Here is a 24048-nt window from a genome sequence, read left to right on the forward strand (position 1 = left end):
TCCATTGTCCCCTCCCTTACTCCCTGATTGTTAGTTTTATGACATTATTTATAAGCATTTTTCTTACATCTATTTTCCAAAAAAATATTATGAAATAACAGCATGATTATGTTAGTTATGATCCCTTAAAATATCATTGTAGTCGACAGAAACCATTATAATTGTCAACAAAATGGTTCATAATCAACAGGGGATTAGTTGTTTATAATTCTACAAGTGTATTGGATGCTTTGTATTGTCAGGGAGGGAGGAGACATTGGATTGTAAATTATACTGGTACTTAAAGTTTTCAGGGTAGAAAGGGGATATAAAGCTGAACTTATAATGAAATAATAGCTTCAGGACTTATATTAAACTAGCGGCTAAGCCCCTAGAAGCCTCTAGGGACACTTAAGGTAGTTGGGGGGAAAGTCGACCTCATCTCATTTATCAAATTCAACAGGTCGGTGAAAACTAGTATTATCCAAATATTTGGTTTAAATCTACAGACGGGTTATTTTGTCTATCCTTATTAGAAATGTACATCAATTTATCGGCTGTTGTCTTATACCATAATATTCCTGTGTAATGTAAGACTGATATACTCTAACAATGTCAAACATGTCAATAACAAGCGCAACAATAACAAGCTTTAGACGAAAAAGTTTTACAATTTTTAAAATTATTTAATGTATTACTACTGTCTGTGGATCACTAATAATCCCGCTCCCCTCAACTTTGAAATACATAATAAATGGAGTTAGTTTTTTGTTCCTATGTCTAATGTCTAACCCTGCAAGGCTACCAAGTACCTAGTTTAATCTAACCTAACCTGACCTAAAGGTATTATGTTTAATAGCGCCTATAAATCTCAGAAAAGATCGGCCAATAAACAAGGATAAATAGCCATTTTTTAAGCTTATTTGGTCATTGTTACTAAAGCACTGATTATAGGTACTGATAGAGTAGCTGCGCTACTAACAAATAAAGCATTGTGACGTCTGTAGAATGTACTATATAAAATCAAATTTACTTTTTCTCTAACTTATAACTTTTTGGATTGTAAGACAATACAATATAGTTCCAACTATTTTCTTTTACTTAACATTCTTTTATGTTATTGTGAGAATTACAATAACATTGGAAAAGAACGATTACAATTAATAGAAGCGAAGCTGTTTTGATTTTATAAGCATAATATGTTATTGAGCGTGTTATTATAGAAATTATAAACCTATATTTCAATTCGTTTAATAAAAATCAGATAATTATTTAATTACCGACAGACAGACACAATCGCTTATTCCAATTTTCGCATATCCAGATAAAATGCTCCTCCAATCTGGCTAAGATAACAATACCCCCATCCCTCTTGATTTTACCAAATCCCATCTTCTGAAAATGGAGGACCGCATTGGTCAATATCTGAGGACTATATAAGCAACCTAAATTGACAACAAAAATTACCCTGTCACAATTTCCCAGGGAGTAAGGGAGGGGACAATGGGCAATTAATTCAATTTAAGAGTATTTGCTGAAAGACCTTGAAATCCAGATTAATCCAGAAAATATGGAGGAAATTGTAAAGGGAGAGTTAATACAATACAGAAAACTATAAAATAAGAAGAAAGTTCCAAGAAAAAAGCATTCATTTGAAATTTATATCACCAGCACATCAGATTGACGTAACCATTCTGTAATTAATAACTAGAAAAATCTCCCTGGAAACCATTCAACCCATAGCCCCATAACCCAAAATTTAATTGGATTCTTAGATTGTTTATTAAACAAATATTACAATAAAGTTTTTATCTATGAAATGATATTTTCTGGAGAGAAAAAAATTGTTAAAACCAGACACATCATAACAAATTAAGTTTATTGATACTTGTCTGCAATATTCAAAACTAACAAACGAGTTAGCGGCATTTTGTGCGCTAGTACCCAAGGTCAGTCAGAAACTGCTAAATTCTTACACATTCCCTTTAAGCCAGTACCACAAGTCTGAGACTCCTAAAAATTGAATATTCGATCCATTGTCCCCTCCATTAGTCCCTGCAATTTCCACATATTCTATATACATTTTTATTCCGAATTATAATATTGCTGACTATTTGTTTTTATTTTAGGGACGAAGGGACAAACGGACATATTTAGTTAGAGAGTAGCTTCACTTAAAACCATACCTTTAAAATATATAGAATATAGTGATTAAATTTTAGAACTCTGTTTCTCCAAGAACTGAATACATCAACTGAAAATACAAAAACAAATAAAATAAATTTAATCAAGTGAATTGAATTTTTGTTAAGGCCATTTTACAGCTCTTAGTTAACGCTATTTTTGGAACTTGATTTACCTACAAATTTAGAGATAGATGAACCTATACATAAACACCTACATTTTAGCAATCATAAAAAATAATTACCTTTTTGAATGAAGCACTTTGACTGATATTATTGTTTTTTCCTCCAACCTAAAAACACAATTAAAAATAATAGGGTTTTTTAGAATCGGTATTGTTGTAATAATAACATCAGGTATAAGGTATAACAAACAAGTGAAATAAATCTCAAATAATATTTGGGGGCAAATGGATAGGTCGCCAATTTTACTATAAATATATATATATATATATGTTGCCCTCCAACGACAGCTGAAAACCACGTATAGGTTTGGTATTTTTTTCGAATTAATTTCGTTATAGGTATAAGCTGTAATAACATGTTTAATACCAAAACATCTTATTACATAAATATGACTAATTTGACTGTCAAAATTGTTACAGGAAAAATTATTAAATTATTAATTTTAAAAAAAACAAGTTATTCATTACATGTATAAAACTATCTCTATTGGGCCTACCAACTAGCCAGGGAGGGAGAGACATTGGGATGTTTATTACACTAGTCCCCGAAATTTTCTAATAACGTTTTCTTATTTGTTGGCTTAATAACAAAGGGGACTTTTTTCAATTTTGATTGGTTGGTTCTTGAAGGGGTAAGTTTCCGTATTATCATTTGGGATTTACATTAATTTATCGGTTATCGTCTTATCCCTTTAGATCCCTGCCTACTAGCTGTAAAAAAAAGTTTTAATCTAGATGGCAATTCTAACACGCCTACATTTCTACAAAAGAGACGGATGTAGGGATCGACTTCTCTTTCAAGCCTAAAACAGCCTAAAACCTACCTCATATTGTTTATTAGATCTATCAGAAAGTTGACTGGCAGGTCTGCTGCTCCCAACAGTTGGTCCAACATTCTTCTCAAAACTCTTGCCAGCTACAATAGAAAATAAATATTCATTGGTGATTTACCTCTAAGTGCCTCTTTAGCACTGAATCATCCCACCTTCTTTATTTGAAACCAATTTAAAAATAAGGGAAAGGAGGTTCTATGCCAAACCAGTATCTTATATAGCTTAACCTAACCTGACTTAGAATAGTAAACAAACAAACAAAAATAATCCCCCCTTATTTTTTTCAACATCATTTATTGGTCAGTTCGTTCATGCAGTAGGAGAGAATAGGGATGGGGTTTGATTTAATGTTTTACACTTACTTATTCCCGATTGATTGGTGGCTGTATCCATTTCTGACTCGAGAACAATCTAGAAAAAATTATTTTAAATAATAAATCTCATCATAATAGAAAAAAATACAATATTTTATATTTTCCAGTTTTTTACATAGTTAAAGTTATTAAGGATTAAATTCCATCGAATAATATAATAAGCCCGAATTACTACTCGATTAGATCTATCCTAATAGGAAGTACAGGCCAACTTTTAGAGCGTAAATGTTGAAAAACTTCTCTTTTGAAAAGAGTAGAGTACCAAAATTAAAATGTTAAAAGATTAATAAATATGATTATATAGTTAGATCTAGAGAGAGAGAAAGAGAAAATGGTTGAATGGGTGTATTTTCTCCAAGATTTATACTCAATTTTCCACACATATTTTAGTTCTGAATGGGCACAATGTCAGTAAAAACTCTCACCCTCTCTCACTCTACTTAATGTGTCCTTTCGATTTAATAGCGAGGCTTTCCTTCAATCTGTTTGACTGTGTGTCAGTAATATTATTCACTACTTTTGTGTCATTTTATTTAGAAGATGGTGTAGAGCTGCTATAAAAAATCATTGATTTGTATAGTTTACTTTGTCTGTCTGTACGTCAGTCAGCCAATAACGCTATGGAATAAAAGTAAATTTCTCGGCTGCTATTAAAGAAGGACAGCATATATTTATAAAATACCCATTACCAAAGACCATCTAGTATACAACTTACTACGTCCGGCAGTCTGTCTGTCAAGTTACAAAAAAGAATCGTTAATAATTAAAGGTTTCTTTTACTTTTTTATGACCCCAATATAGCTGCTCTAAAACTCACATTATCCGTTTGTCCATCTGTTATTTTTGTTGCTTCGCTACTCATGTATGTTGACATTTTAATTTATCCAAATTTATTTTATGGCAACTATTTAATTATGAAATTTAATTATGAATTTTATTTGCCATTGGAAATTATTATCCTTGTTTGAACCATAAATACACATAGGCCAGCAGAAGTGGTCAGATTGTAGTCAGGAATAAAGGAATACATAATTTTGTCTCATAACGATAATGAGACAAAATTGCATAGCTTTGTGTACAGGAATTCAAGCTTTAAAAAAATGTAATATGCAATATGGCTTCAATGTGTTCATGGCTATCATAATATAGACATGATATTTTAAATATATTTTTGTTAATATTTACGTCGGCTTTATGCCTATTTAATAAAAAAAATGGTAATTCGTTTATTCACTACATACTTAAATTGATATAATAACGATACAATTTTTAGAGGGATTGTTAGTTATAAAAAGGGCCTTGACCCCATTACCAAAAACCCTCACTCTTCTTGTATGTACTATCTTTTGTCTGAATTCAGAGTTTGTCAACGGCAAGTCGATTTTATAACAGCGATTGCCACTTTTGATGTTTTCATGATTTTTGGATTTTAAACTAATTAACAACTTAAGTATATTGACTATAAAATCCGTAAATTCTTGTATGTGTTAGAATTAAGAGAATATAAAAAAATATGTAGATTTATTTTTAGGAAAATGTGCTTTCTGTATATTTTTCTAAGTAACACATCTACTCTATATTAGAAATTCTAAATGGTATTTTCTTTAAATGCTCTTAATAATTTATATATTTGTTTATTGATTTTCACTTAAAATTTATTATAATTTTGTCGCCGATAAAAATATTTATTTAACTTGTTTTTTTATCTGTATCTCTTATCTATAATACAAAGTAGATGTCTGTCCACCCGTCTGTCTGTCTGTCCGTCCGTCCGTCTGTCCCTTAAGATTTCGGTTACCACTGAATCGATTGGATTCTACTCTTCAGGGAATATACCTACTGGTTTTGTGGTAATTTCAGGCTATTTTCTTGGCGGATGGGGCACACCCAACCACCCAAAAAAAAAATTTAAAAATCTCCCCCATATTTTTTTACGTTTGGTTGTTTTACCCGTGGAACAAATTTTTTTTAGAGGCTAGGGGCGAAGCCGCTAGTGGTTTTAGCAATCAATAATACATTTAAAATAAAACAGGTAGGATTCGCTAACAACTGAATCTATTATAAAGGAGGCTTTTCATAAGTCCTAGGTAGGTTGAAGGTTTGACCAAAAATGTTTAGGATGCGCGTAGAGGCTATGGGCGTAGCTGCAAGTACTTTTAATCATAATTTTTACTGTCAAAGTTGCGATTTTAACCCTGAAAATAATGACAGGTACTATCAATAAATGTTTACCTTAAAAGTTTCAGATTCATGTGGGTGAGACTGAGTTCCATTATGGCCAGAAGGAAGGTGAAGCTTTGTATTCTTAATAGAGAACAGTAAATTGTAGTACAGAAAAAAAAGGTAGAAGTATATTTGAAATTTCTGTTTAATGTAATGTTCAAACAATTTAGGGAGAAGACATTTCGTTTATTTGTCCACTTTTACCACTTTGGTTGTGCTTTTCAAGGAATATACCAGATCTATTGATGGCTTAACCAAGGAAGGAAGGGGTCATTGGGCTGTTTATTACATGTCCCCATATTATATAACAATGTTTTCTTATTCGTTGGCTTAACATCTTTGGGAACTTTTATTGAATTTTGATTGGTTGTTTCACTAAGTTGAGTGTCAAAACGTTTTAACCACTAATTGTAATATAAAGATTTTGTGTATCCACATTGGGCATGTAAATCAATTTATCCACCATTGTCTTATCCCTTTTGAACTCTGGTTTAAACTCTCTGGACATCCCACTCAACCCCCCCCCCCTCAAAATAAATTTGAGTTAAAGACACTTGTTTTATTGATCAAAGGCAATAAAATCTTATCCCTTTATCTATATACTAGCGGCTACGCCCCTAGAAGCCTCTAGGGGCACTTAAGGGGCACCTCCTCCCATTTTAAATTTGAGTTTCAAAAATGTAAAAAAAAATTGTGGGGGGAGGGGTTTATAGACACTTCCCCAAAAATAGTTTAAAACCTTCCCATTACCTATAAGAAGCTTCACTGTAAAGGAGAAGAATATCAGTTCAGCGGTTAGCAAGATCCTTCGGGACAGACAAAAAACGCTTGCTACTTATATAATAGGATTATTCTATAAAAAAAATTGCCGTTTTTGAGATTCTAATGGTTATGTTTTACCTGAACAAAACCAGCGTTTGCTGGAATATCGGCCAGGTTATCCTCGCTGTACAGAGGACGGGGATTGTTATACATCTGTCCAGGCATCTAAACACATATTTTACAGTATACGTTACGAAAAATGACCGGTCTTTTAAATGGTCTAGCCCCCCTGTAATGAAGTTGTAACCCTATTTTTTTGTATGTGTGATCTTTATATACATGTATAATGGTGTTTATTGCGATCAGTTAGATCAAAGAACATTTTCCGACATTCAGCAGGCTATAAAAGAAGAAATGAAAAATGAAAAAATTCCGACCCTTATTTTTTAAAGTAAATTTTACTTAATCCGAAAAATCACATAGTAAAATTGAATTAAGCATAGGGGTTGTTTCAAGTTTTATCTTAAGCATAAAATTTTGCTTCCATAGACACCTTACCTGAATTACTAGCTTTCATACAAGTCATTTGAGCCCAAAAAGTATGCATCAAGACCTCAAAATCTATGATTTTTCGGCTTAACCAAAATTCACTTAAAATTTCATTTTTAATTTTTTCTTTCATAGCCTGCTAAATGGCGGAAAATGTTCTTTGATCTAACTGACCCCAATAAACACCATTATACATGTATTTAAGATCACACATACAAAAACTAGGGTTACAACTTCATTACAGGGAGGCTAGAACATTTTAAAGACCGGTCATTTTTCGTAACGTATACTGTATTATACAACAAATCAAATCAATATGTGTATTTTTTATTAATTTATATTAAAAATCATATTTTTATTAACTAGGTTAAATTCAACTTTTGAACGAGGAAGGTATGTTTATTACACTAGTTCCCAATGATTTGCAATAACGTTTTTTTATTCGCTGGATCAACAACTTTGGTTTTAATTGTTTAGTTCAATACATTTAGTGTTAAACCGTCTCAACCACTAATTGTAATCTACAGAAGAGATAATTTTATTTATCATCATTGAAGGTGCACATTGATTTATCGGCCATTGTCTTATCCCTTTTGATCCCTGACTTTTCAGTGCTTAATAAACTTAATTTTTTTAACACAATGGAAATAATTCTAATGATTTTAGGGACCGAGTCTTGTAAGTAAATTGATTATAACAGAGGATACTTTTTATTGTGCTATTGTTTTACCTTGATCTAAATTACATTGGGTACATTGTAACCCGCTAAGTTTGGAAAATACACATCCTTGATTTAATTATTAGACAGTGGAGGGGGGGGGGGAGTTCTGTACTCGCTATCGTTTTGGGGGAAAGCACCATTTATTTCGTATAGAAAACATATAAATGATCTTCTATATTTGCATTGATGTTCCTATACAGTTTTACATGCAAAGGAACATTGGACTGCAAATTACACTGGTTTCAAAATTTACTACATTCGCTGGCTTAAAAACGTTGGATATTTCAAAGAATTTGATTCATCGATTTCAAACAATTAATGTTCAAACTTTTTAACCAATAATTTTGATATAATGTAGGATTAATTTTCCATTGTGTGTGTATATTGATTTATCCTCAATGGTCCTATCCCTTAGGATCCCTGTATACATTAGGGCGGGTTGATTTCCAACTTTTTTGGAATTTTTTCACATTGGCAAGGGTTACTGGGCCTATATAAAACCCTGTGAAACTTGAAATGACCGCATTGAAATGCTGATTATGAATCTGAAAACCGTTTTGAAAAATATTGCTCCTAGTTCGAGTAAGAGGTTATTAAGTACCTAAAAAGGCTGATTTAGTCAAAATTGTTCATTTTGGTAGGTTATTTGAAAATCATTTTAGACTGAATCAATATTTTTCAAAACGGTTTTCAAATCTGTAATCAGAATTTCAATGCGGTCATTTTGATATGCAACATGCCTGTGTTTGAAGGAATTTCAATTTTTGGTTTTATAAGGGGGCGGGCACATTTTATAACCCCCGCGCGCCCGTTGTTTTTGGATTAAAAAACCTCTTTCAAATTTCACAGGGTTTTATATTGGCCCAGTAACCCTTGCCAATGTGAAAAAATGTGAAATTCCAAAAAAGTTGGAAATCAACCCGCCCTAGTATACATGTCCATGTACAGTTTTTATGCAGATGGAGAATGAAACCCGTGAAAACCCGTTAACTTGTAATTTTGAGATTGGATGAATGCAGTTGCTTGAACCAATGTATTGGTTGGGTAAATGATAATAATCAACTTATCCTAAAACAATGGCCAACGTCCCTGGAGATCTCTGGGTAAAAAGGGGAAGTCGACAATCTACTTGAAATTTTATCATTATTGTAATAAAAGATCATTGACATTACTTATTACGATTATTTGTAATAGTGGCTTCAATATTAAATTTTGTATAGATTAATGTTCTTACTCAGGATTAACTTTAATGCACATATCAAAAGTTAAAAAAAAAGAAGATAAAAATCAAGGCAAAGAAATAATTTTTATCTGCCTTACTTTGTATTTTTAGTTTGAGTTCAACATTAATTACAATACAAAGATAAAACTATGCTCGATACATGAACGTTAGAAAATTATTTTTAAATTGTTAAAAAAGTTAATGATTAATTGTTAAAAAAAAGTTTAAAGTAAGAAAAACTTTTATGGGCTTGGAAATATCAAATTACAAATATATGTGACTAGCGGCTTCGCCCCTAGAGGCCTCACAGACGGGGTAAAATTGCACAAATATATTGAGGGGTGGAACAGACAAACTCAGACAAACTAATAAAAGTATTAAATGAACTTAAAGGGTGAGCAAAAAAAAATGCGTAGATTTTTAAAATTCAAATTGCGCGGCTTGTGTTTATAGTAGAAAAATGTTACGCATACCATTAGAACCGATAAGAAGTCTATTTTTTGGAAATATAAGAACGATTCCTCTGCTACGTATAGTTTGGGACCTACATGTTAAAATGTCCCAACTGGCTTAAAACTTGACTTGCGAGTATATTAGTAAATATTAGACAATAATTCATGCAAAAAGACGTGCGAATATTTTTAAAATTCAAATTGCGCGGCTTGTGTTAATGGTAGAAAAATGTTACGCATACCGTTAGAACCGCTATGAACTGTATTTTTTGGAAATATAAGAACGGTTCCTGTGCTACAAATAATCTAGGAGCTAGGTGGTAAAATGACCCAAAATTTACTCGCAAGTCAAGTTTTAAGTCAGTTGGGACATTTTAACATGTAGCTCCCTACCTATACCTAGCAGAGGTATCGTTCTTATATTTCCAAAAAATAGACTTCTTAACGGTTCTAATGGTATGCGTAACATTTTTCTACTATTAACACAAGTCGCGCAATTTGAATTTTAAAAATCTACGCATTTTTTTTTGCTCACCCTTTATCAGTAGCTAAGCAAAAAAAAAACATGAATGGACAAACGAAAAAGGATCAGAAGTTCTGTTATTGTCAAATGAAAAAGACAGAAAGAATTTGCAAAAATAAATAGAAATTCACGAAACCTTTATAAATAATAAGCATCTATGGAGACAGCGTAAAGTGCTGCCAAAAAATAACGTCTTACGATAAAATGACCAATTAGAGGCCAGTATAAATTTTACCATTGCATTGGTCAATTTCAATGTATACTGGCATATCATTGGTCATTTATTGTTCATTTTTTTAGGCACTTTACGCTGTTTCGCATCTGTGTTTCTGAAGCATCACAAATAGACCGACGGACCAAGTAAAGTATAAACTCTTTCTTTTTTTTGCTGGGAATCGACATAAAAATATTAGACGTCTATCTTACATAGCAATTGAAACATATTTCCCAGTCAGCGTCAACCACAGACAGATGGACATACGGCCAAACTCTAATTATAGGAAAGCTATGTTTAAAAAAATAACCCACGACCGTGGCTTATCACGTACCGCATTTGCTCGTCGTCGGGTAGGTGATAGGTTCGAATCTCGGTCCGACATCGCGTCGTTAAAAATGGTTCCTACTGCTGCTATATCAGGTGCGCGACATAAATAGTTAGAGTAGAGGGAATCCATTGGCCCAAAAACAGGCGCATTTCCCTACCATGCACAGTTAGGACTTCTCAGATAAAGGTCAAGTAATCAAAGGGTTGGTTGTCTGATCGGCAACTGGACGCTTTACACCGCAACCATAGGGCTTAGGGCTGACAACCCTATTCAATATACATAAAAAAAAGCCTCATTGTTACAGAAACACTGACAAATTGTCAGTGGCATATGCTCCCCGGCCCTGTGGAGTGAAAACGGCTTGTTACTGTTACTGTTATGTTTTTAAAAAAAAAAACAGATACTCTATTATCTTTAACTGTAGAATTAATTAAAATAAAACAATATTGTTGTATTGTATCCTTAATGTCATTGCCGCAAGAATGGTTTAAGCATAACACTCTGTATTTTATTGTTTATCAATATGCACATTAGATATAATAAAAACAGAGGTTATTTTATGTAAGTTGGACTTTAACATGATGTTTAATATATCATCATTTTAATCCATTTTACTTTCTAAATTGTACAGTACTTTTGACCAATAATTCTATTTATGTCTGTCTAACTATGGATATTTCAATTGAATTTTCACAGGTTGGATCATTAAGTTTAGTGTCAAAACGGTTCAATTATCTACAGAATGGGGAAGTTTTGTGAATCATCAATGTGGATCAACTTGTATTTTTCATTGTCTTATCCCTTAAGACACTTGACATCTCTATAAATTAGAGGTTGTTGGCATTCGTTTGCTGAAAAAACAAATCTTGGTTGTTTATACAAACTTTTTTACCAATAAGGGGGGGGGGGGTTTAATGCAACCATCTCGTAATTAATGATTAAATGGCACTTAGAATTCGAATTTAGATCTGAAAATTTTCATAAGTAATCCTTGGTAGGTCTATTTTCCCTAAATCGAACAAAAAGTTGGAAATGTAACGGCTGGCGATAGGTTTTGTTACTAATATGCTCTTAAGATTGGCAAAAATTGGCAAAACGGCTTTAGGGAAAATAGACCTACCAAGGATGATTCATGCAAAATTTCAGATCAAAATTCGAATTCTAAGTGCCATTTAATCACTGATAACGAGATGGTTGCATTAACCCCCCCCCCCCCTTTATCTACACAAGAACTATTTATCATCCATTGTCTTATCCCTTTAGATCTCAGCATATTTTGACTCTCTAGTAAATGAACTCCTTTGTTGAAGTTACAGATAGCAGAATACAAGAGTATAGCAATATAGAAGCCTTAACAGGAATAGCAGGGCTCTGCAGCTGCTAGCCAGCCGCCGGAAATCCGCCATAAAGATAACGTTTAAAAACTTTAACAATCAGCATGATGAATTTAATAGAATCTAAACTGGAAAATTTTAAAGCATCATGGACTAGCTGATGTGTCACTAGCATCTAAGTGCTTTGTATTTTAATAGGTTTGTCTATAGCCCATAGGGGAAATCGAGGGAGATGATAGGAAAATAGCCTAAAACCACTCCATGACATTTATAAAACTTTCCTAAAGAATCAACCAAGAATTTCTGAGATCTTCAGCTTCAGACAAAATTACCTTATTTCTTTTTATAATAGAATAATTCATGGTGTCTGTCAATCCCTGATAAATTGTATGTAACAGTGAAAAGAAAAATTATGTTTTGTGTAAAGAAGGTGGTGGGGGGTGGGGGGGTGGGGTGGTGGCAGCCACAAATATATTCCTTCTCCATTATAGGTTTTCTATATGCGGACAAAACCAGGGAGGGAGGGGACAGTCGATTGTAAATTACACCGGTGTCCAAGTTTTCTATCCAAGATTTTTATTTCTTTGCTTAAATACTTTGGGTACTGTTATAAAATTTTGATTGGGTAATGAACAAATTTTCAACTACAAATTTTTATCTATCGATGTTGTATTTTTATCCAGAATAATCAGTGATTTATCATCCATTGTCTTATCCCTAAATATACCTGGGACAAACAGTTTACCTATAACACCACAAAATACACACACGCACACCATTACACACACACACACTCACACACATTTACACTAAATATAATGCAAACAATTACACAAACAATAAAACGTGTACTTATAAATAACACTAAAATAAGATTATTACAAACAAAATATGAATATACTAAAATTTCCTTGAAACATTTAAGAAATGGTAATTTTTAATTTTTTTTATTTGACTATGGAAAATAAAATGGCTATTCTGTGTTCTTTGATTAATTTTTATAAATTCATATTTTCAATTTTAACATTATAATGTAATTCAACCAACCGAATTGAAGTTTAAACTTTTTCTTTTATTAGGCCTATTTCGGCGGGGACCTAAAATAATTTCTATTTCATGTAAATCCCCCCCCCCCCTTCTGTAAGAGATATCAAGTCACACTAAAAAGAAAAGTTGTTTATTTTTAAACAACGGTTATTTAGGTCAGGTTAACTTAGATTTTATTCTGCACTCAGAAACCTCGTAGGATTAGCACCCCTAGGCAAGGATTAGGTATAGGAACGCCTCAATAGGAAGTTTAGGAAATGTTTTACTATGTTTATCCCTAGCCCTGGCACCAATATCCAATTTCACAGAATCCAAATCCCATGCTTGTTTCCATTTATTTTCACTAATGAAAAATTATTAGTTTTAACCAGGAAATGAGAATAGTTATTTTGCATCGTATTATAAACAGCTTTCCGCGGATATAAAATGTACAATTATGAGATTAAAACCAGTTTTTTAGCCCCGAGATGCCGAAGGCAAGGGCTAAAAAAACCGGATATAATATGATGCTAGACATAGCTTTTTCGTATGGATGAGAACAGGTTCTATTCCACCGGATATTGATCGGTTTCGAATGAATACGATAAATATATATCCTTAAATTATTATTTTCTATTTTGTTAGATTTTCAAACAAACAAAGAGTTAAGAAAATTTACACACAATTCTACTTTAAAATTACAACAAAATTCGGATATAGTCCCTTTCGTGGCAACGCCACTTAAGGGGCAATTCGTCATATTTTCAAAATGGCTTTTGATAGGTTATCTTGGGTTAGGTGTTTGCCCAGCAGGGTTAGGCAATTGGCCCCGCATGGATATAGCCCCCCGCAGGGGCTAGAAATAGGAGAAAAGCTACTATGAAAATACGAAGAAATTTCCCTTAAGAGGCGTTGCCACGAAAGGGACTATACCCCAAAAATCGGTGATTTCCCTCAGTTCTATCGAGCACTCAATTAACTCCCCCCCCCCCTACACATACCTCAGGGGGTATACCTGCCGTTCGCAAACCCTGCGGGGCTAATCAGTATCAAATGTAACCTATCCTTATACGATCTGAAGTTATACACAAACAAACAAAAACCAATACAAAATAGGGTTAATTAAGAAATTTTATCAGTCATCTAAAAAGTAAAATGCAGCAAGATTAAACTTTAATCAAACAAGGATGACAAAATCTATAAAAGCGAAGCACTGAAACGGTAGGGAAAACGGACATTGACACTTGTATAGTGTCAGAACTGAATAATCATAATGTAAATGTATAAGAGTCAAAGCAAAATTGTAAGTAAATTTGTTGAAAAACTGCTTGATACAGGATAATGTTTATGGACATACTTACATTTTTAGGACTTGATTATAGAGTTGCTTCGCTTTTTACATTATACTTTGTTGTCCCAGGAATCAATATACCAAAATCAGATCAATGCAATGATTAGATCACATAAAAATTTGTTGATAAAAAAGTAAAAAAATCAACATGTTTAAAATGAACGTGCAGACATTTTGGTAATGATTATAGAGTTGCTGTGGTATTCACCATCCAAGTTTATGTATCCCCATCCCTGTTCACATTCCTATACTTCTCTGGCTGAGTCAGACCTCCACTTGTAACCGCCACTATACTCCATCCTGCTGTGTTGAGAGCTAGTTGATTGTTGCAGGCCAAAGAGTGAATACGCTTCCTCCCGTCTGCATTCGGTTAGATACAAGCCTATAAGTCTAGGCTGGCGGTATCTATATTTCCCACGTGTTTAAGTACGTCGTTTCTTACCTAACTAAGAAACAGGACGTCCAAGCCTTTAATTGATATCATATTAAATATATCCTATAATAATAATCCCATTAATCTGCCTATTCTAACCAGTTTTAATTACTTAATAAATGTTGTATTTTTTAGAAATACCTTGTTATATTATTGATATTTAATTGTATCGGAGCTACTCTATACTCGTATTCCAGTCTGTCTGTACATCCCCTCATACGTCATTTTGGCGCAGTCTTGTCTACCACTCAATTTTTGAGGGGGGAAGGTATAGATAATTAGCGTACAGACAAAATTAAATTGTAAAGTAGCTTCGATTGCAAAGTGAAATTAATATTTTCCTGATAACTAAGTTTATTCACGGAAACAGTTTACAGTAACAATTTGTTACAGAATATTTCTAATAATTATTTCGTGGCAAACTGCCAAATAAAGATAAAAAGGAACCCGCCTTTTATTTTCACACTAGTATTTAATTTCACACATTTCCATATTTTCTCCTTAAAAAACAGGAAGAAAGGGATATTCCCAAGTTCTTAAAAAAAGTTTCGTGGTAGACAAAGCAGTGTTAACGAACACTACACTCCAGCACCATGACCGATAATGTCAAGAAAGATGATAAAACCAAAAATCCGCCGCCTCCGCCGGCTCCGGCCGTCCCTGGTACCTCGCAGCAGCAGCAGGCTGACCCGCTTTCCCCTGAAAAAATCAAAGAACTCATATCGGAAGCGTTAAATGTTAAGTTAAACGAATACTCGTCACATTATAGAGATTTAATAAAACAAGAATCCGAGATTATGCAGCTCGAAATAGAAACAAAATGGGCAGGGTTTAAGGACACGGAATCACATCGCAGATTATTAGCCGACACCGACATCTTAGATCTAAAACGTAGAGTATCAAAACTCCCAGCGGACGGAAATCTTGGCCCATTGTTTGCGGAAAAAACGTTAAACGAAAGTCTTAACATGACTCATTTTAACACCATAGGTGATGATTCAATTAATGCCACTTTTTATGACCGGATATCGGTTCAGCAAAAGATAAACGTGGTCGAATGGGTCGCCAAGGATAGGATGACAGCCCCAGGTTGTATGGCCTATTCAATTGTAGGCTTTATAGGTCCGGCGGATAATGACAATTGGATGAATGTAAGAGAAACTTCTCTAACGGAATATGAAAAAACCTTATTAGAAAGGATTCCCTTTATCCCTGATAGGATTAAGTCGTTAGAACCCCTCCGTAGACCTACAAGGTCTGCACCCAATGTAGCAACAAGACCCTCTACAAGAAATACGCCAAACACAGGCACAGCCGCAACGGCAACAACTAGCGCCGCCGACGATGACTTTATTAAAGAATGCTTTATTAAGGGACAAAAATGGGATTCCGATTTTGCGAGGGATGCCCCTAGGTGGGACGGTAGGGCCGACTTTGATAATTTCTTTTCTAATATGTGGAGGGTTGCAAAGACATACAGAATCTGTGACCCAATTCTTTTTAAGGATATTTTATACCAGCGAATTTATGACTCTAGAGGGGAACGATTAGGAGACTTAATTACGCCTGAAAGAAATCAGGCCTTATCTGCTTTAAGTTATTACCTGATGATTAGGAGGCTGGTCACTCCTTTCTCGGATCCAGAAGTAGCCTCGCAGTACTTCTACAACCTAAAACAGGAGACTAATCAACCCCTTGACACCTATTTTGAAAACAAACTTAGGGTGTTCAAACTCATGAATCCTGGCCTCATACCTAAAAAGAAGTGGAAAGAATTCTATCTTAACGTTAGCAAAAATCTGCTGTATACCAACCTTGCCATGGACATGGCCAATTACGTTGAGAGTATGCAATTTTTGGACGATTACAACGCTTACTTAAATAAACTTATTAATCTCGGACAAAGATACGTTAACTGGGATGGGTCTGGCCATATTAGTAAGGAAAACCTTTCGGCTTGCTATTCTCAAGCCATGGAAATGTTCCTACCTAAAAATTCTGCGGAAACGAAAAAACAACCCATAATCAGCATTATCGAAGATAATATCCCCACTAACACGGCAATGTATAAGGAAAACTTAACCGAGGAACCTGACGAGGTTCCCTCTTGGGTAGATCATGAGGATGATCCTATTGCTTGGGATCAAATCGAGGGCGTTATAGGAGCCTTTAATGGGAGGAGTAAAAATATTAAATGCTGGCATTGTAATATCCCTGGCCATGTAGTGCAGAATTGCAACAAAAAGAAAGCTGGGGAGCCCCCAAATCCTGAGTCCCGCTTTGGTAAAACACGGAGTAAATTCACGCCTAGAAAAGCTCCAAGTAATAGTAATAAAATACCTGAGCAGTATGCGCGTAAAACTATCAACCAAATGGATCAGGAAGCCAGCGAAGAATCTGAAATAAATAAATATGTACAAGCGATTGTTAAAAATCACGTCCACTAGATGTAAAAGTGGATTTATGCGATATTAATTGTCCCTATCCCAGAAAATAAAAATTTGCTGAATGAATTTCATATTTTGATATGAAAGATAAACAAAATATCCCATGCCAAGCTAAGCTTGCAAATTCCTTAATATCAAATATCCCTTGCCAAGCAATGCTTTGGCGCGAAAAAATAAAACAAATTATTGTTATTAAGTCTGACTAAGCAACACAAAATAAACTCCTCCCCCTCCTTTCCCTATCCAAATGTAGCTGATACAGGATATTGAGGGAAATAGGGAAGTAACCTGAGGAGCATTTCACATGCACTTAATATTTCCATTTTTTAAAATCTAATAGTCTTTATCAAGAAGCTAACAAGTGAATACCTATTTTCTATTTAGTAGTATTTATTTTTAATATCGCATGACCTATCTAAAATGTAAATATCGTATATTTTGAATGTATATATATTAGAACATAAAACATTCTAGTTCAATTTTTAACCGCTAGGGGAACTTAAGCGAATTATCTGTATATAAACAATGATTCTTGAGTTGAACCCTCAGTATCAATTTTATCTGAGAGTTGCTCACTCTTAGCCTCTGATTTTTGTAGCTGAAATATCTCAGCAATTATGTATAATAACTTATTCATATGGATAAATATTATTGCATTTTGTACAGTGACAATAATAGAACTATATTTAATTTATTATGTATCCGAAAGATGTCGCCTAGAATGCTACCGCGGTCCGTATAAGTAAATGATAAGATTAAGAAGGGGGGGGGTCTACTGGAAAAATCTGTATAAATACGAGCAGATTTCCAAATCTAATTCAGTTGTTCTTCAGTTCTTTGTTGTTATCATTTACTCTCTGATTTTTGAGCTGCAATCAAGCAGCATTTAAAAATTAAAAACTTTAATCACTTAAGATGTGATTAATAAAATCTTAAAACATTTTGATTGAATTATTTTCCGCTAGGATTACTAGCAGAATGAAATAAAATTAGTTCTATTAGCTTCCGCTAGGATTACCAGCGGAATAAAAAGTCTATATAAAAGTGAATGCACATTTTTAATCAAGGCCAGTTACTATCAAAGCAGTTACTACAAACCACATCCTATTTTTTTAAGCTGATTTCAGCATTAATTATATTCTAGTAAATATATAAACTTGTTCTACCCCATAGGTGGAAAAATTAAGTATAAATACTAACAATATCAGAATAATAAACCAGTCATCATTGACCCTCTTTATTATATTAGCCATATCTAATAATTTTTGAGCTATAATTTAGCGCTAACCTTATATTATTTGTATCGTGAATCAGATACTAACTAATGACACTATATTTTGTATAAATACAGATATAAGTCAAAAAATAAGTCAGTCTGTTTTTAATGTCTTGTTAGTTGCAAGCTGAACACTTATTTTTAAGCTACTTTGTAGCCCTTCAATCTTTCGAAAACTTTTTAGTTCAGTTTTATTCCGACAGGTTTCTACCATATATCCAAGTATATAAATAAGGACCCGTATTAAAGTTAAGTAGTTTCTTTAGAACTATCAACATTCTCATGCTTATTGAGAAATTTCTGGAGCTGAAAAGCGCTTGATAAAAAACTTAATGAAACCCAGAAAGCTATATAAAATTATTTTAACAATTAACCATATTGTTAAAACATTTCATTATTTAAAAAATTTCGACAGACAACTATACCTGGAACACAGGAAGTCTCTGTGTGAGGATTACCATCGTCTAACCGCTGAGGTGGGGATCTTGGAAAATATGCATCTTAGGCTTCGACTAAAAATATAATTTATGTTATAATGCCTATCTGTGCAAAACTAAAAGTTCTTAATCCCGTGGGGGGGGAATTCCTGCAACACGCTTTAGTGGATACAGGAAACAACTTTAGGTCCCTTATTTCTAAAGAAATCTTAGATGATAATAAAATCACATTCACCCCCGCCAATCTTAGCGCTCTGTCTGTAGATTTAAAACCAGTAAATATCATAGGACACGTGAGTTTAAAATTCAGCTTTGATGGATCAGATAAAATATTCGAAGAAACGTTTTACATCCCTGAAACGACGTCGAAAATTATAAATCTAGGATATGAATTTCTCAAAGTTAATCGAATTAATTTGTTACTAGATAAGTTCTCCTTTGAGCTCCCCACTGGCGAGCAAATCCCCATAGAAAATTCAACAATTAATATAGTTGAAGAAAGTAAAAACATACCCTTAATTCCTACAAATAATGTTCATACGGAACAAAACTCCCTTATCCCAGGAATAAATTGGAGTAACCAGGGGGGGACTGGGACATTAAAACAAAATAAAGCATGCGTAAAATTAGCAAAGAAAACAACATTCTTGCCGGGGGGGAATACAACGGTGATAACAATACCTATTCATCAGAAAAATAGGAAGCTGTATATATCCCCAAATAATTCTAAAATGACAAGCCATAACGGCTTAATGCTTATGGAGGGTATTTATAATGTAAATGAGAAGGGAGAATGTTGGGTAAATTTTGTCAATTTAGCAGGAAAAAATATTACCTTATTGGATAACGTTAAAGTTGGATATTGCTTTGAATTCGAATCAGATTCCCCAAATTCCTGCAATAAAAGTATTAATCAAATAAATGAATTATCAGGAACTACACTTCTTAAAAGAATTAAATTCATTAAAGAAAAATTAGACTTAGAAAATAGTGATCTTATCAAAAATAACCCAGGGATGAAGGAAAAGGTAGTAAAACTATGCCTTGATCATTTCGATATATTTTCGGTTGACGATGCCGATATCGGTAACTGCGATCTCTTACAGTATAAAATAGACTTGATCCCCGGGGCTAAACCTATTAAGGCTAGAAACATTCAATTAAACCCATTATACGAAGCCAAATTAAAAGAACAAATTGAAAATTGGCTAAGGGGGGGCGTCATTGAGGAGGGCTACAGCGAGTGGTCCTCCCCAATCTTTGCGGTAAAGAAAAAACCAACGGCTGGGGGGGAAGGCAAGCTTAGGTTCGTTATCGATTTTCGTGCGCTTAATAGTGTAACACGAAAAATTAATTGGCCCCTTCCCCTGATTTCTAGTAATTTAGAAAAATTAGGCACTGGCAGTGTATTTACCACCCTCGACTTGACTAGCGCATTCCATGCGCTAGCCATTTCGGAGGAAAGTAAACACTTGACAGCGTTCACAGCCCTTAACAGGCAGTATCTTTTCAAGAAACTGCCGTTCGGACTGTGTAACGCGCCAAGTGTTTTCTGCCATTTGATGGACAGAGTCCTAACCCTTATCCCTGGCTTATACGAATTTATAATTTCTTACCTTGATGATCTTATTATATTCTCAAAGAATGTTGAGGAACATCTGAAGCATCTCAGAAAACTCTTCGGAGTCCTAAAAATAGCAAAACTTAAGTTAAATCTAGCCAAATGTAAATTCTTCACATCCGAATGTACATATTTAGGTCATATAGTCAGTTCCCAAGGACTTAAAATGAACCCCGCATATTTAGAACAAATTAAAAATTGGAGCAGGCCCAGGACAGGCAAGGAACTCCAGCGTTTCCTGGGCTTCTCCAATTATTATAGGGCCTATTTCCCATCCTATGCGAAAAATTCTTGTACCCTAGACGAACACAGAAACGATAAAATTATCGAATGGACCAATTCCCTATCAAAAGATTGGGAAAATTTCATAAATATGTTCTCAAATTCTATAAGTAAAGGCTATCCCCAGTGGGATAATCCTAACCCCTTTATAGTAGACGTAGATTTTTCTACGAGTTATTTCGCTGGAATTCTCAGCCAAAACCAAGGGGGGGAAGAAAGAATTATTGGAATATGTTCCAAAAAATGTAACGGAGCAGAGAAAAATTATCCAAGTTATAAAGGCGAATTAGCATGTCTAGTATTTGTTCTTAAAACCTTTCTTCATTATTTAAGATTTAGAAACTTTATTGTGCGCACAGATTCGATTTCCTTAGTTCATTACAAAAAATGGCAAAAAGGAACAATAAATGGTGTAACTCTGAGATGGATTTTCTTTATCCAAAGTTTTGACTTTACAGTAATTCATCGGAAGGGTAGGGACCATTGCAATGCCGACAATCTATCTAGAGGGCAATTTTTATGCAAAGAACATAAGGAAACCGATTGTGAAAAATGTACTAGCTCATTTACCTTGGATCCTTATGAACAGGATTGCCCATACCAAGACCAGATTTTTGAGTTACATGCGGCTTCGGAAGTCGGTGTGCACAATGTTTGGCAATCTGAAACACAAAAAGATCAAGTATTATCTGAAATTCGTAGGTGGATATTCGAAAAAAAGAAGTTGTCGAGTTTTGAAAAAGCTGAACTAACCGGCCGGAAAGAGGTCCTTTTTAAATTAATAGAACATTTATACGTTATGGAAGGGCTTCTAATATTTAGACAACCTCTTAGCAATGGAACATTCATTGAAAGACCCGTAGTACCCATTGGATTATATAATAAAGTTTTTGAATTGGCACATAATAATAGTATAGGTCACAAGGGGGTTAACGAAACAACACGCAAGATAAATGAAAGATTCTTCCTTATAGGAATTAATAAGTTTGTTGAATCACGCATCAAAAATTGTATTACCTGCCTAAGAAAAATAGGGCAGGTACCTAAACACAAACAACCTATCACCCATTCAGCCATTAGTCACGAGATTTTTGGCCAGGTATCAGTAGACCTTATCGGTCCTTTAACCCCTAACTATTTCCAAGGACAACATGTCCGTTACATATTTATCCTAGTTGACCTATTCTCTAGGTACATTATCGCTCACCCCATCAAGGACGCCACCGTGGAAAGCACGGTAAAGGTCATCCTTGAACAGGTGGTACCCACCTACGGCTTATTTCGGTCATTGAGGAGTGACAGGGGAACAAATTTTACTGGGGAAGTTTTCAAAAAAGTTATGGATGAACTAGGTATCGAAACTAAACTTATTCCCCCAAGAAATCCTAATAGTAACCCATGTGAAAGGCATAATCAAAGCATTTATGCAGGTCTAAGATCTGATGACCGATTCGAAAGTAAAGACTGGGCAAGAAAATTAGCTTTGACCACTTTTGTAATTAACTCTAGTACGTCTAGAAGAACGGGGTATACGCCATATTACCTTATGTTCGGCAGACAACCAACTCTCAATCTCGATTTCTTTTCTCCAATCTTGCAGAAAAGGCAGGACATTGACTGCAGGTCTTACTTAAACTACCTAAAAAATTTGGAAGAAATTATTGCACAGGTTTCCAAAAAATCTAAGATCTATTTAGAGTTTCAAAATAAATCTAGGAAGGCTTCATCTCCCCTTTTCGTTAACGACGTGGTCTTTGCATTTTTTAACCTAGTCAAGATAGGGGTCAGTAAAAAATTGCAATCTTTCTATGGGGGTCCTTTTATTGTAACAAAAAAATTCTCAGAGGCCCTTTTTGAACTCAGTCCCTTTGGATCAAATCCAATAAAAACTAACCAAGTTGTTAGTAGAGATAAAATACGAAAAATAGATTCTAAAATAGAATTATTGGGGGAAACACTTTCCTTTAACGTCTTTCCAATTGAGGAAATCGTCCCGTCTGAGGAAATAACCTTGACCATAGATAATACCGGGCAAACCGAAATAAACGATAATAAAGGTATGGAAAATGACGATTTTACCTACCTAGATAACGATGGTGACGATTTTATAGAAAAAAACCCTGAAACTGGTCAGGACTTACCCCAGGGGGAGGTGGATTGTGATGGGGGAGGGGATATAATGGAAAAAAACTCACCATTTGAGTCACAGCCCAAAGACCAAGAACCCCCTGGCGCAGATCGGTCATCCGGTCCTCACATCCACGTCGAAAATAGTTTCTTGGAAGAAACCGTCCCGTCCGAGGCTTCTTTCTTCGCACAAAGACCCAAACAATCCAGCCCTGAAAAGGTTATTAATGTTAACAAACAAAGCATAGTACCCAAGTATATATTAGAAGAAGAAAGAAAAACTAGGTCACAAGGGGGGGATAACCGCATACATGTCCAAATCGGACTGCATAACCCAATTAAAAGGAAGAAATAAAATGTATATAAAATGTATAATTATATAAAACCAAGGTGGCAAATGTATATAGCTTAATCTACGTATGTATAATAACGAAAATAAACAAAAAAAATATATGTTAAAACTAACTAATTAACATATTTCAGAGAAAAACGAGAAGCATAAAAATAAAATGCAGCATCATTTGGCAAAGGCACCAGGAGCTCGAGGTAAATTTATTTTGGGATTCTTGGGGCTTTTTATTATTTTGGCAAAATCAAATGCGTCCGAAATAATACAAATAGATGCGACTCAATGTGTAGCAAACGAAAATCCGCGTTTGAAAATCTCTGAATGCGCTGCGTTTCTTAATATTACCAATATTGAACAAAAACAATTTCACCTGCTGCAAAAGGTTGAAAGAAAAATTATACCTGGAATTCGTTGCCACCTCCGAACCAGTACTCATTACTGGTATTGTGGCAGATATAGCCACATACACCTCGCTGCTCCAGCACTCGTGGAGATACCGAACCTCGTAACTTATGAAGACTGTTACACCATGTCCAAAACTAAAATATTTAACTTTGAAGGGAAATCAGTCTCAGTGTATGAACACCAGATGTCATACACGCGTTTCCTGGTAAACGGGACACTTACTTACCCCAACGACCTCCTTAACGGCATCGACCCCGCCTGCGAGGGAAACGGCGTAAACATTAACGGCATTTTTATCCCTGGGACATTTGAGGAAAAACAAATAGGGGTCCAGGCTGAGCCTGTTGAATTATTACAAACAAAAGCGGGCTGTTACCTGGGCAGTCACTGGGTGGGAAACAATTGTTTA

At 34.4% G+C, this 24048-nt stretch overlaps 1 protein-coding gene and 1 long non-coding RNA gene across 2 annotated transcripts in view; both read right to left on the reverse strand.

The window, feature by feature from the left end:
* LOC145324405 (uncharacterized) overlaps positions 1-24048 on the reverse strand; it is a 39002-nt gene that overhangs the window by 2731 nt on the left and 12223 nt on the right. Inside the window, exons 11-16 of the mRNA XM_080166996.1 lie at positions 6678-6764; positions 5787-5858; positions 3543-3591; positions 3172-3263; positions 2408-2455; positions 2166-2233 (exon numbers count right to left, since the gene is read on the reverse strand). Coding sequence (XP_080023122.1) covers positions 2198-2233; positions 2408-2455; positions 3172-3263; positions 3543-3591; positions 5787-5858; positions 6678-6764 — 384 coding nt within the window. The 3' untranslated portion in view covers positions 2166-2197. The remainder of the gene's footprint in view (positions 1-2165; positions 2234-2407; positions 2456-3171; positions 3264-3542; positions 3592-5786; positions 5859-6677; positions 6765-24048) is intronic.
* Positions 15703-20983, reverse strand: LOC145324911 (uncharacterized). The gene is made up of 4 exons (XR_013881347.1): positions 20472-20983; positions 19691-19750; positions 18844-18930; positions 15703-17092 (listed from the first exon to the last, which is right to left on the reverse strand). It is a non-coding gene; the product is annotated as an uncharacterized LOC145324911 (long non-coding RNA).

This window comes from Acartia tonsa, chromosome 7 (assembly GCF_053477335.1).
Source record: "Acartia tonsa isolate MP-2025a chromosome 7, ASM5347733v1, whole genome shotgun sequence".
Taxonomy (NCBI): Eukaryota; Metazoa; Arthropoda; class Copepoda; order Calanoida; family Acartiidae; genus Acartia; species Acartia tonsa.